This window comes from Indicator indicator, chromosome 13 (assembly GCF_027791375.1).
Source record: "Indicator indicator isolate 239-I01 chromosome 13, UM_Iind_1.1, whole genome shotgun sequence".
NCBI lineage: Eukaryota > Metazoa > Chordata > Aves > Piciformes > Indicatoridae > Indicator > Indicator indicator.
In genome coordinates, this window is record NC_072022.1 from 20,256,226 (window position 1) to 20,269,833 (window position 13,608).

At 61.2% G+C, this 13,608-nt stretch overlaps 2 protein-coding genes across 5 annotated transcripts; both read right to left on the reverse strand.

Annotated features, from left to right (window-relative positions):
* Positions 1-2,007: 2,007 nt before the first annotated feature.
* Positions 2,008-4,129, reverse strand: LOC128970518 (mitochondrial ubiquitin ligase activator of nfkb 1-A-like). Its single transcript, XM_054385747.1, has 5 exons — positions 3,886-4,129; positions 3,417-3,556; positions 3,089-3,176; positions 2,887-3,007; positions 2,008-2,709 (listed from the first exon to the last, which is right to left on the reverse strand). Exons 1-5 carry the CDS (start codon positions 4,127-4,129, stop codon positions 2,013-2,015), a joined length of 1,290 nt encoding a protein of 429 aa, XP_054241722.1. The 3' UTR covers positions 2,008-2,012.
* Positions 4,130-5,350: 1,221 nt separating this feature from the next.
* Positions 5,351-13,210, reverse strand: ECE2 (endothelin converting enzyme 2). Of its 4 annotated transcripts, XM_054386272.1 has the most exons (20): positions 13,169-13,210; positions 11,989-11,991; positions 11,402-11,488; positions 10,898-11,042; positions 10,489-10,704; positions 10,267-10,391; positions 9,978-10,124; positions 9,834-9,899; positions 9,465-9,653; positions 8,930-9,072; positions 8,674-8,788; positions 8,326-8,436; positions 8,031-8,129; positions 7,865-7,942; positions 7,554-7,657; positions 7,038-7,148; positions 6,631-6,698; positions 5,802-5,992; positions 5,625-5,720; positions 5,351-5,527 (listed from the first exon to the last, which is right to left on the reverse strand). In XM_054386272.1, exons 1-20 carry the CDS (start codon positions 13,208-13,210, stop codon positions 5,351-5,353), a joined length of 2,313 nt encoding a protein of 770 aa, XP_054242247.1. The 4 variants fall into 4 exon arrangements, with proteins under 4 accessions (XP_054242247.1, XP_054242248.1, XP_054242249.1 ...); XM_054386273.1 differs by lacking the exon at positions 11,989-11,991; XM_054386274.1 differs by lacking the exon at positions 11,989-11,991 and having other exon boundaries at positions 13,163-13,201.
* Between the last annotated feature and the right edge of the window lie 398 nt (positions 13,211-13,608).

The following is a 13,608-nucleotide window of genomic DNA, read 5'->3' on the forward strand; positions in this document are numbered from 1 at the left end:
GGGGCACGTGTGCTGCGACAAGTCTGGGCAGACCCTGTGCCTAGTGTTTTGGCACAGGGAGGTTCTGGCTGGTGGTGAGCTGAGCAGTTGAGTCACGATGCCACCCAGTGATGCTAGGCAGGGTTGCTTAATGGGGTCTGTGTGCCCAGACCACCATTGAACTGCTGGCCTTCCCAGAGGCAACAGTGACCTGAGAAGGAGGTGTGGGGAGACAGGCTAGGGTCATGCCCCAGCATGGGTTGGCAGTAGGGGTGCATGCACTGGCACCCTTCCCATGTGCTTCCACAACCAAGGATGTTCCCTGCCCAGGGGACCCTTGGCATCCACGGGGACAGAGGGGTGCAGGTGGCTGCAGGTCCCTCTCCTTGTCCCCAGCTGGCTGCCAGGCCCTGGGGAACGAGACGAGCAGTCTGCAGGAGCACAGGCACCTCCCCGCCCTCCCCGGCCCACGCACCCACTCGTGCCAGCAGCTTTTGGCACATGGGGAGTGTGTTCCTGGCAGCCCAGCCCTCTCCCATCTGGTATTTATCTCCTTCCCGAAATCCCTCCTGCTGCGGGGGGATGCCCAGTTCCAGGGGGGGGGAACACCTGGGCCCCATTGCTCACTCTGTGGCGAGGCAGTCACCATGCTAGCAAGTGGAAGAAGCCATGCTGCAAGACTGGAGAAAAGGACCCTCCCACACCACAAAAATGCATGTGGATCCCCAGAGGTTTCTCTGGGGCGTTACAGCTGTCTGTGGGCCCTGAGGGCACCACCACAGCAGCACCTTTGCCCAAAGCAAGCCCTCAGTCCCAAAATGACATCAATGGGAGCTGCTGCCCTGGCAAGGGAGCATACCATCCCCACCCTGACTCCAACACTGCTGTCTGGCTGCCAATGGCCTGCCAGCACTGCCTACCCCCCTCCTCCAAATCCTGTGTGCCCCAAAGCTGCAGGAGCCAGGAGAGCCCATGGGTTGCCTGGGCAACTGCAGCCAGGCAGTGATGGGGAGCAGTCCAGGGGAGCGATTGCCATGGAGACCAGAGGAGCAGGACTGCCTTGGAAACAGTCCTGTTTCTGCACCCCCTGCCCCCTCAAGCTGTAATCTGAGGAGGTGCACCCCAGACAGGGGTCCCCTGCCCACCACCCACCACCAGTGACTGTGCCCTTGGGCTGATTCCCTGAGGAGACTCAGCTCCTGGCACATTTTCCCATGCCTGCACTTCATGGCACAAAGCAAGAGGCAAGGCTGAGCTTGGCTTCTTGGCTTTATCACTCACACACCACTGCATGCCACTCCCAGTCCAGGCAGGAGAGCTGGGTGCAGCTGGGGCCAGAGGTGCAGGCAGGCTCCAGGACACCCCAGTGCTGTCTTCTTGCTCTGGGAGGAGGGTGGGGACCCTGCAGAGAGGGATGCTCATCCCCCTTCCCAGCTGGCAGAGCAACTGGTGAAAGGGCACACTTCATTCCCACCAGCACCTATGTGCCCCAATGTGGTCTAGACAGTAGCTGTAGGCACATGAATTGTAGAGGGAGGACAAGAGTGGCACCAAGGTGTGGCACCACAGTGGCTTGGGAAGAGGTTGCATCTCTATCACCCCACCATGCCCACTGTGTCCCACCAGCTCTGGTCTTGTCCCAGCCATACTTCCCATAAAGCTATGCATTGGAAAAGCAAAACAGGGTAAAAGTCCCACGTGGCTTTGACAAGGGGCTGGGTCCAGGAAAAGGTCAAACAGCCACCAGCCAAAGGAATGCCTCAGTGTGGGGCACAGTACTCAGCTTCTCGGCTCCAGCATTCAGTATGTTTCCCTCAAGCCTTCATTTTCAGATGGGGTCACTCTGGCAGAGGATGGAAGGGTGAGGGAGTTATAACTCCCTCCCGCTCCCAAAAACAGATGGAGGGGCACATCAGGACCCTTCCCTGCCAACATGAACCACACAGCTGCACATGACAAAACAGCTGAGATTTCTGCAGGCTCTGGGCTTGGTTTAGTTTGTGCTGCCCTCTTTGGGTGCCCTCTAGGTGCTTTCAGGCCTGGTAGAGGGGCACCACACGCTCAATGGGTCCGCGGCAGATGGGGCAGAGGCGGGCAGGCAAGGCCTGGAAGCAGCGGAAGCAGCAGCAGATGTGGCCACAGCTCAAGAGGACACATTCACGGGGCTGGGTCAGGCAGATAACGCAGAAGTCCTCGAGCCCCCCGTCCCCAGCTTCCTCATCGTCCGGCTCCTTGTCCTCACGCTGCTGCTTGAGGCGGGCACGGCGGTAGGCACGGCATAGGGCATGCAGGAGGATGGCCAGGCCTGCTGCAGCACACAGCATGGCCGCCCCCTTCCAGAGCCCACTGGCTGACTCCAGCTCCGCCAGCACTGTCTGCCAGTCGCCCAGGCACAGGAAATACTCACCCACCTGGGCTGGTGGCTCAAGGTGCAGGGAGCCATCGAGGTGCAGGGCCAGCTCCCCAATGCCTGTCAGCCCAGCCCCTACCCTCAGCATCTCCTCTGTCTCCAGGATGCCCTTGGGCTTCTCCCCACTCAAGTACTGGCCCAGCAGGTCACGGAAGCCATGGACTGGCTGCTGGAACCGCTCATACACTGTCTCCAGTGGCAGACAGACAGCTCGGAGTGGGCTCTCCACGCTCACTTGTGTCACTGCCTCAGTGTCTGCTGAGGCCAGCAAGAAGGGGACAGTGTAGACCTGCTCTGACAGCACCCGCTCGCTCTCGCTCCTGCAAGTGGAAAGTGCAGCACTGGGATACAGACAGCACAGAGTTCCTAAGGCTAACCTGAGGGTAGGGACTAGGGCCTTTAACTGAGTCACTTTCCACCTCTCAAGTGGCACCAGAGGATGGGGGTTTGGACCTACCAGTGCAAGCCCACCCCTGCTGTCCCCTCCCATCACTCACCAGGTCCGGGCCAAGCTGTTCCAGATCAGCCGATGCTCTTTCACAAGCAGTTTCTGGATCACACCCTGCAGCCCTTCATGGTAATGGCTGGTCAGCACAGCCTTGGCTGGCAGCACTATGCCTAAGGACCAAGAGATGCATCATGGGCAAAGGAAGAGAGCCCCGACTCTGTCCCTGGTGTGTGACTGAAAAATGTCCTTACCTTCCAGGGCAACATAAGGCAGGCACCTCCCATCAGCTGCAGATACCAGTGCTGGTAAATCATCATCAACCTGGAGCTTTGGGGCCTCCTGGAAGAGCAGCGACTGAGTATAAACATAGGCAGGAACTGATAGGCTGACAGGCAGAGGGTGGGTCATGCATAGCTCTGGAAGGATGTGGAAGGATCCTCTGGAAGGATGTGACCTGCTTGGTCCTGGGTGTTGTAACATCAGTAGAGGTGCAATCAAATCAAAGGTTCTGAGACAGGCAGTGCAGGGCAGTGGGAAGGAGACAGAGCATCTGAGGTACAACACAAGGGACAAGGCTACCTGTATACGTGCCATGACTTTGGCTTTCTTCCTGTACAGATAGTAGAAGAAGCCGGAGAAGGCGAGGCTGGTGCCCAGACACAGCAGCTCCCCAGGCGTGATGGGTGGCGCATCCATCATCTCAGGCTCAGGCAGCACGCCTGCAAGGTGAGCATGCCGGCTGCAGGACAGAGTCGTACCAGCCTAGGGGCAGGCACAGCCTAGGGGCAGGCACTGCCCCTGTCCCCAGAACGTAGATGTCCCATTGGCTTTGTCCCTGCACGGCAGGGTTACTCCACAGACCCCCAGTCCCCACGCCACTGCCGCCCTAGGGCCAGGCTTGCCTGTCGCCCGGGCCGCGTACAGTTCAGCTTCAGCTGCTCAGCCCGGCAGCCCTATCACGACCCAACACCCATGGTGCCCTGCACCCAGAGTCGGGCCGAGGCCCAGCACTTGTGACCCAGACCGGGCCCTGCACCGAGGGTCCCGCCTAGGCCTGGCACCTCCAACCGGGGCCCAGCCCCCAGCCGCACCCGGTCCCGCCGCTCACGCCAGCCTCCCCTCTCTGTCCCCGGTGCCCCTCGAGACCCGAGCGCCCAGGCCCGGACCCTGGCCTCGCCGCGCTGGCTGCTGGGAAATGGAGTCTGGCCCCGCGACACAGTGGTGAGGTTAGCGGTGTCCGGGACTACAACTGGCGGCGTCCCCCGCGCCGAACTACAGTTCCCGTCGGGCATTGCGCCCGTTGCTGCCTGCACTACAGCGCCCGGTGGCCTTTGCGAGCCGCCCTCTGGCCACAGGGCGCAGTGAGGGGTGGAGGTGGTTGAGCACCCCAGGACGTGGCTGAAGGTGATTGAGGACCCCGGAAAAGTGCTCAGGGCTCACTGTGGACAGAGGGCTTGGCCGGGCCCCAGGCTCTCTGTGGAGGGAACTCGGCCACGGCCTGTCCCCAGGGCAGGGTGGGGTCAGTTGTTCCGTCACTCCTGCCTGGCGGGCAGCGCGGGCCCCGCCATCCCCTGAGCCGGGGCTGCAGAGCTGTCCCAGCCCGGATCCTGCCTTCTGGTCGCCCCAGCCTCAACCTGAGCCACACTGGCACTCTGACTGAGGATGAGCTATCCCCTCCGGCTCTGGCCTGCGAGGGATGCGCCTTGACCCTGCGGCTGCCGTTCTCCTTCCCTGACCATCTGCTCCCCTCCCTCTGTCCCTCAAGACATCTCATCTCCCGCTCCCCGCCCTTGCTCCCTCGGGATTTCTCACCTCCTGCTCCTGTCCCTCGGCATGTCTTACCCTCTACACATCCCCCGGCTTTTGAGTCGCCCCTTGCTCCAGATCACAGGTCTGCCCCCACCCTGACACTGTGAAAGCACCCGGAGCCGCCAAAATAAGTGGAAACTGCTTTTAATCGTTAAATAAATTCAGCGACAGCCACCCACAGCTGAAGGCACCAGAGTCCCCGCCGCCGCCCACTGGTCCCTGCAGAGGTGGATAGGGAAGCCAAGCCGGACTGGGAAGGGGAGAGGGAAGGGCGGAGCCTGGTGGCCCCCAGCTTGCATCCAGCAGTTCAGGGAGCAGGAGTGCGTTGGAGCACGCCCCTAGTGCACTCCCAGGACTCTACTGACCTGCCTGGCCAGGGTAGGGGTGCTGAGCTGTGCCCATCGGTAGCACGTCAAGGTTATGGGGCAGAGCTGCGTTTTGGGGTTGCTACGGCTTCTCTGCTGGCCGTGGTGTCCCCCAGGCTGTGGATGGGGGCTACGGTGGGTACCCGGTGTGGGGCCATGGGTGCTGTGGAGGGTGGCAGAGGTGTGTGGTGTGTGCACAGGGGGAAACGGTGACAGAAGGTGACCCGGGAGGTGGCCCTGCTCTCTCTCTGTGAGCCAGCTCTGGCAGCCAGTGAAGGCTGGGGGCAGGGGAGGCACAGTAAAGCATTGTCTCTTCTGTCCCCAGCACCCTTCCCGTCACTACCACACCTCACAGTGCTTGCCAGGGTTCATGGGAGAACCCAGGGGGCAGCCAAAATGTTCAACAAAGTCCCGGGAGTTGCTGAGGGTGCCAATGACACGGTACTTGTCGGGGCTGTGGGGGTCGGTCACTAGCCCTTCATGGGAGCTCTCGGGTGTCCGGACAGAACACCACACCTATCAGAGCAAGAGCAGGCTCAGGAACTGGGAGGCCGTGGAATGGCTCTGAGGGGCCAGGGAGGGATGGGGAACACACCATTCCACTCCACCCTACCTGTGCAAAGCCCACAAAGAAGAGCTGGTGGTTAGTGAGCCCCAGGGCTGGCAGGCGTTTCTCCTCCCCATTCTTCTGCAGCCAGGACTTGTATGCCTGTGGGAGAGGTGCCCTGAAGCCCCAGGAAGGGACAGATAGGCATGGGGGTCCACGTGCCCTTGGGTCAGCAACACTTACGTTGTAGGCTGCTTTAAGCCCACCGTTGTCTGCGATGTTCTCGCCCAGTGTCTGCCTGCCATTGACCTTCTCACGGTGGACGGTGTAGCGGCCATACTGTTCCGTCATGCAGGCTGTCCGGTTCTTGAAGGCCTCCAGGGAAGAGTTCTGCCACCATGGCCGCAGGTTGCCCTCTTTGTCGTACTCCCGGCCTGTGGAACCGAGTCATGGGATAGGCTGGGGTCAGGGAATGCCAGCCCCCTGCAGACCCCCTGCTGCAGGAGGTCCTGAAGCAGGATGGGGTGTGGTGGGAACAGCACCAGAGGACACCAAGGGACCTTGTGCCTTGGGCTTATGCCCAAGAGAGATGGTGTCCCTCAGCTCCTGCTCCAAGCAGGCTTTCAGCTCAGCCATGTGCCTGGATCCCCAGCCATCCCCAGTGCATCCCTGCTGTCCTGAGCTGAATTTGTCACCCCAAATTCCCCCATTGACCCCATCGCAGGTCCAGGGCTGTGGTGAAGGTGCAAAGCAGAGTGGATGTGAGAGGGACCCATCCTCTGCCCCACAGGGAGGAGGATGCAGAGGGGACCAAGGCTGCAGACACTGTGTCCTCACCAAGCAGATGGAGCGAAAGCTGCACAGAGAAGCCAGGGGGAGCTATCAGCAGGTGCCACCTGGGGAGACAGGACGATAGAAGGGGGGGCGGCCAGGAGGGGCATGAGCATGCATGATGTGATGGATGGCAAAGCAGAACCCCCATGCTCCCACAGCACCCCTCCCCATGCCAAGGGCTGGGGTGGGGGCAGGAAGGTGCAGGGGGTCAGGGCTAGTGCTGTCTGTAGGCTCTCACCTTGATCATCGAATGCGTGGGTCAGCTCATGTCCCATCACCACGCCAATGCCACCAAAATTAAGGGCTCTGTGGGACCACAGGGGAGAGACAGGTAAGTGCAGGGAGAAGATGCTGTTGCAGCCTGCCCATGTCCTGGGCATCCTCTCCATAGCCTGGGCATCCCTTCTGTGTCTGGGGCACCTGGCAAGACTCTGTTCCAGCTGGCAGCTAGGTGAGAATGAGTCTTGCTGGGGACACTGATGGCCCCACAGGATTTTACAGGCTGTCTTGGCTCCCTTAAGGGACCATCAAGCCCACCAGGGCTTTGTTTTATGACTGTGGTGAGCTCCTTGAAGTGCTGGCTCTGATCCAGCTACACCCTTCCAAGCCCCCAGGAGATGCCCCTCATCCCTGTGTCAGGCTCACTTGGGGTGGTTGCGGGCGTAGAAGGGGGCCTGCAGGATGCCGGCAGGGAAGACGATCCCATTCTTGGTGGGCAGGTAGTAGGCATTGACGGTCTGCGGGGTCATGCTCCACCTGGGGCAGGGAGGTGGGGCAGGGGACAAGCAGGGATATGTTCCCTCTCCACCCCACCCAGGCACCCTCTTGTGCTGTCTCCCACCATGGGTCCCCTGCCCTGTTCGGGGCTGGCACTGCTGTCCCTGCCCCATGACCAAGGGACACCATCCCAGGGGCGAGGCAGAGTCACCACTGGTGACCTACAGTGCTGTGCTACCCCTCAGTGGGAGCTTCCCCCAAGTGGCACCCAGGCCATGCTGGGACAGTGCTGTGGCACCATACTGGGACAGTGCTGCAACACCATACTGGGACAGCGCTGCAACACCATACTGGGACAGTGCTGTGACACCATGCTGGTGTGGAAGGTGGGACAGGAGACAGGTGAGACACATCCTTCTGCCCACCCTACACCCTCTCCCTTACTGGTCTCGGTTGGGGGGTTTCCGGAGCTGGTCAGCCATCACTTTGGCAGAGAAGTTGTAGAAGTTGAGCATGTTCTGGAAGAAGGAGTCCTCTGAGACCTCATACTGGTGAGGAAGAGGAGAGATGAGGAGGAGTTCCCTGGGGTCATTCCCCCTATCCTGGCCGGAATGTGCTCAGCACCAGAGTAGCTCCATGTAACACCCATCTCAAACAGGTCCCCCAAACAGGGACATTGCCTTACCATGCAGCCTCCTAGGGCTTGGTGTGAGCAGGGACCAGACACCCTCCCCACAAGCTGAGTGCCCCCCTACCCCATCGTAGACATCATCCAGCTCCTTGTTGTCCAGGATGAAGTCAGGGAAGCCGATCATGTCATAGATGGCATCAGCCTGCATGGGGAGAGACCCCAGCAGTGAGACTGGGTGAGCTTACTGGGACGGGGGGAGGTCTCTCACCCACTGCTCTCCCTGAGGTCACCTTCTCCTTTGCAGCCTGCCTGGTCTTTTCGTCCATCCAGTCCAGCTGGTCCAGGGACACCTCGAAGGCTGCCCGGATCTCGCTAATCATCTCCTCAGCCTGGCAGGAGTGGGAATGAAGCCTCCCTTGCACCATGCAGCCCTCTTGGGCAGGGACAGGGTGGGCAGGATGCGACCTCTCTGGGGTTGAGGGGCCCATTGCTCTGCTCCCTGCCTTCCAGCCCTGGGGTTTAAGGGGCATAGGAAGGGTTCAGTGGGTGATGATGGGAAGACGACAGGGTCAGAAGAGTCCTCACAATGGCTTTGCTGTCCCGGTCAAAGGTGGCTTTGACGAAGAGGGAGCCCAGGGCGAAGCCCAGCGTGTCATCTGTGTTGGAGATGCAGGTTTGCCAGCGGGGTGTGCAAGACTGTGGAAGTGAGAAGGGATGTCTGTGAGACCACCATCTCCCTTTCCTGCTCCCCTCCCTTCCCTCAGCCCAGATCTGCCCCCTGCCCAGCAGCTAAACCTTGCTCCCAAAAGGTGATCCCTAAGTTCTCTCTGCAGCATCTGAGGCTCAGCATCCCAAGGGCATCCCAAGGGCATCGGTGGACCTGTCTGCTTCCAGGCTGGGGGTGGAGGGGACTGGTTCTGAGGCCACTGTTACCTTCCTGGTGCCATAGAGAGTCTCCAGCAGCTTCTCCTGGGCTGTCTCAAAGCGCTGGTCCAGGCTGGAGGCTGTCTTCTGCACCAGATTCCAGATCAGGTAGTTGTTTAGGATGCTGTGTAGGCAGAGAGGTATTGTGGCTCACCATGATGCATTGGGACGTCCCAGTCTCCAAGCCACTGGCAAGCCCAAAACATGTCCCCACTATGGGGGCAGCCCAAAATGGGGCATGACCAGGTGCTCACAGGCACCTCACCTCCTGTCAGTGCCATTGATGAGGTCAGAGACCTGCTGGAGGTAAATATCTCCATACACCACCACAGGTTCCGTGTCCACCAGCTCCAGCGGGGCCAGGGAGTAGGACAGGTAATCCAACCAGTCGATGGCAGGGGCCAGGGCCTGGAAGGGACACAAAGATGTGGCACTGGGGTGATTGACATGGTTCTGCCACATCCTGTCTGGAACTGGGGGGTTCCCTGAGGCAGGAGCTGTGCTCCCCAGGAAGGTCCCAAGGTCCCTCACTACCCCAGATGCCTTCTCTGTCTCCAAACACCTGTCCCGTGGCTCCCCACCACTCTCAATGCTGCAAGACAAGGAGGGGACCTGGTGACCCCCTCCATGCAGGGTGGCAGCTTCCCTCAAATCTAAACAACCAAGGGGATGAGCATCCCAGCACATGTCCCAGAACAGATGGGGCTGTCTGGAATGTCTTGGGGAGGGGAGGGCAGCAGCACGCACAGACTTCTCAGTGTCCCACTGGACAACCTCACCTCTCCCCAGGCTGTGCCCACCTGCAGCTCAGCAATGCTCATCTTGTGGTAGATCTTCTCATCATCCCGCCGCTCAGCCTGGGGCACGGTGATGTTGGCCAGCTGGGTTTCGAAGTCCAGCACCTGCTGCATCTGGAGGCGGGTGGGCTCTGGGGCCCCCCCCAGCAGTGTGCCCAGCTCCACCATGTAGTCCAGGTATGCTGCAAGGACCTGGTGGGATGCCAAGCTACAGCTCACCCTACCTTCCTGGGGGGTTCCAATCTGCTGTCTGGGCACTGTGCCACCCAGTGGGCAGAACACAGTTGCCAGGTGCCCCCCAGTGCTGCTTGCACCCCATTGTGGTGGGTTTCCCTGACTGCTGCTGGCAGCATGCTTGGCATCCAGTCTCACCCTCTCGTTGGCAGTCTTGTTCAGGTAGTAATCCCGAGATGGGAGGAAAAGTCCTGACTGGTCCACCTGCATGGAGAGAGGGGCAACACGGTCATCCTGGTGCCTGTTCTGGTCTCTGCTGCCTCTGGGTGCTAAGGTGCCAACCTGAATGACATTGCTGTTGGAGCTCTTGGAGTCTGCACCCACATACACTGTGAAGAAGGGGGTCGCCCGGTATGTGCCTGATACCATCTTGAGTACCTCCATGAAGCTGGTCTGGTTCCAGGATCCAGTGACATTCCACCCCCCAACCTGCTGGCAGATGGACCTGGTGCCTCAAGGAGGGATGGGGTCCATCCCCAAGGGGTGTCCCCTCCCCAGATCTGGGGAGCCGAGTGGGAGACATGCTGAGCTGAGCCCTAACAGCTCAGCTCATGTGTGGATGGCCCCTCACCTTGTCGATGAGCTCCATGAGGGGCTGGGAGCCCAGCTCCTCTATCCTTTGCTCCTTGAGGCAGGACAGGTAGTACCGCTGTGTTTTCCGTTCTGCCTCACTGCTGGAGTTGAAGGTGGTGTTCTCTGCAAGATGCTGCGGGTCAGCCTTGGGGACACTGCGACTCCGGCTGCCTACACCCGGAGATCACATCCCCAGTAGCCATGAAACTCCAAAGCCTACCTAGCAGATGTTTCATGATGGCCTGGTTCTGGTCCCAGATGCTGTTGAAGGTGCTCCACTTGGAGCGCCCATTGGGCAGGGGGTTCCTCTTGATCCATCCCCCACAGGAATATTGGTAGAAGTCCTGGCATGGGTCCGTCTCCACATCCAGAGCCTCCAGAATCTTGCTTGCCACCCGGACGCAGGCATCCGTCAGGCATGTGCTGTGGGAGGGATCTGGCAGGGAGGGCATGTCCATGGCTGTGTGCGTGCACCAGGGAAACTGAGGCACAAAGCGGGGCCAAGCCCTGCCTGCACTCTGGGATGGGCAGAGCACCCAGAGCAGCAGCCCCATGCTGACCCATCCCTTCCTGTTATGTTGCGTCCCCAACAGGTGTTGGGGTGTGAGGGCTGCAGGGCCCCTCCCTACCTCTGCGGTACTGGATGGCCAAGGCGACAACAGCGATGCCAAGCAGCAGGGCCAGGGAGAGTGCGATGGCACAGAGCACCAGCTCCAGCTGGCTGTGTGAGGCCAGGCGGCTCAGCAGCGGCCCTGGGCCCTTCCGAAACCCCACCTGGGCAGGAGCAGGGACCTGCCATCACACCACTGTGGACCAAACCTCGCTGTTCCCTCTTCCCTCCCCTACTGCTCCCCACTGTCTGGCTTGCTGGGGACCAGGGCACTAGGCCCAGTGAGCCAGCAGTGGGTGCTGGTGGTCCCCCGCCACTGAGCTGCAAGGAAGGATGATGGCCTGGGCACACTTTGCCGCATTTTGGCTGCTTCCCAGCACATCCCTGGGGACAGCCAGAGCTGCCTTGGCTCCCAGCCCTGCTCCTACTGCCCACTCAGCTGTGGGCAGGCCCTGTCTGAGGGCAAGGAGGGGGCTGTGGAGGATGGAGAGGGGAAGGGTGGATGGGCAGGGGCAGACCTCACCTCCACACTGTCAGGAGAGGTGTTGCCATCCCCGGCTGGCTCCAGCCCCTCGTCATCCTGCAGCGTGGCACGCTTGTATTCAGGCATCTGCCAAGAGAGGGAGTAGTCTGGGATGGGGGGCATGGCATTGACTGCCCCCTGCCCTGCCATGTCCTCTGGCTCTTACAGTGAGGGTCAGTGCCTGCTCAGCAGGTGCACAGCGATGCCGAGGCAGCCCCTGAGCCCCCTCAGTGTCCTTGGGCCTTCCCCAGGGGTTGTCCTCAGCCCCGAGTGGCCCTGAGTAGCACAGGGAGAGCTGCTAGTGTGGGGATCAGGGGCTCACACCAGAGCATCCCTCTGCGTCGCCATGGCAGCCGTGGCATCAGCTGTGCCGACAGGTGCCACATCACAACGGAGATGTGGTCCTCGTTGCCAGGCAACAGTTGCCTACTGCTGCTGCCTCACCCCTCCTCCCCCGCCTGGAACTTTCCATGCAGATGTGCACCAGTCCGAAACATCTGGAAGTCCCTCCTGCCCTATCCTGCCCCCTAGGGTACCCAAGGCACAGGGCCAAGTCTGTGCAGGGGCAGAAGGAGCACTTATGGCACTTGCTGCCAGCTGGCAGGGCAGGACCCCCTCTCTCCTGTCCTTGCAGGGCAGCCTGGCAGGGAACCCAGCCATCAGGGCTGTCAGAGACTCAGCCAAGAGGGAGGTGGTGGAGCTGAGCCAGCAGCTTTGGCGTGGGGGGATGAGCTGGAGGAAAAAGCTGGAGTCTTTGGTAAAAGATAATCAGCAATGCTGCTGGTTGAGAGCCATCCTTAGGCTTCAGAGCTAATGCCTGGGTGGGTTGGGGCTCACCCTCCCATCTGTGTGGCAAACTAAAGTGATGCCCTGGGCCTGCCTGCAGGGCTTGTGTCAGGGGCTAGAAAGATGCCAGGGCAGGACAAGAGATGAAGCAGCACAATGCCCCATGTCCAGCTCTGCTCACTGCCATCCCAGTGGGGCACGGGGAGACTTAGCCAAGGATTGTCATGGTGGAAGGGTGTGAGGCTGGGACTGATAGTTGGCAGGAACCCTTCACCAGAGTCGGTTCCTGGGAGCTGCTGGAATCAGGAGGGATGGCTTTGTACCCTGTGGGAGCTCATCCAGACAGGCACCCCCACCACCTTGGCTCCTCCAACATGCTCCTCTCCACTCTGGGATGGTCCCAAGCACCATCTGTCAGAACCCCTTTCTCAGCACCTCCTGGCACCCTTGATGCAGAAGGAGGAAGGACCTGGTCCTGGAGCTCCTCCTGACACCTCCATGGGGCTGAGACCCATGGGGACAGGCCCTCCTGTTCTCTCCAGGACTGCTGCCTTTAGGGGCACCTATGAACAGTATCACTGTACCCGCAAGCTGGCTTCATGCCTTGATGGAGCACGGTCTGTGGGGCCATCTCCAAACCACCCCACTTCCTCTGCCCAATGCCAGGCAGGGATTTGGGAGGATCCTTCCTCCTGCTTCTCGCCCTCACTGTGGAGGACAGAGATCTTCCAGCCACAGAGCTTCCCTGGCCCCACGCAGCTGCCAGGAGCCCCCAGACTCTCACCCTCCGGATCCCCCCAGGTCCCCAACCCCTTCTCACGCAGCCTCCCAGCCCTTCCAGCTCCTTGACAGCCCTCGAGCTGTCTTCAGCCCCGTGTCCCACCTTTTCCTTTTTGCCGGTGCCTCTCGTCACCAGCCTCCTCCTGCCCCTCTCACTGCCCATTGCCCCCGCCCTGCTCCGCAGCTGCCCCGGGCACTCACGGCGTGTCCGAGCTCCTGGAGGGCCACGTTCATCCTGGCCATCCCGGGCTGCCTCCCGCCTAGCTCCGCTCCCCGCCCGGGCCGCGTCGGGCCCCCACCGCCGCCGCCGCAGCGCCGCCTGCCTCCGCCACCGCCATGGCCCGCACCGAGCGCCGCGCCGCCGGCGGGACTGGCACCGGTATCAAGACTCAGGCAGGAATGGAGCCGCAGGGGCTGATACCAGCGGGGCGCGGCCCGCAGACATCGAGCGGGGGAGCGGCTGGGTCCGGCGCCCTGGGGGGTGGCTGGAGCAGGGACACCGGTGCTCAGCCCAGGCGCACTGCTCCGCTCGCCCCGGGCCCGCCGCCAAGGTGACCGCCGTGTGCGCGGGATGAAACCCGCACTGGCACCTACCTACACCGCTACCTGCGCTAATACCGCCACCCGCACCCCCACCGGCA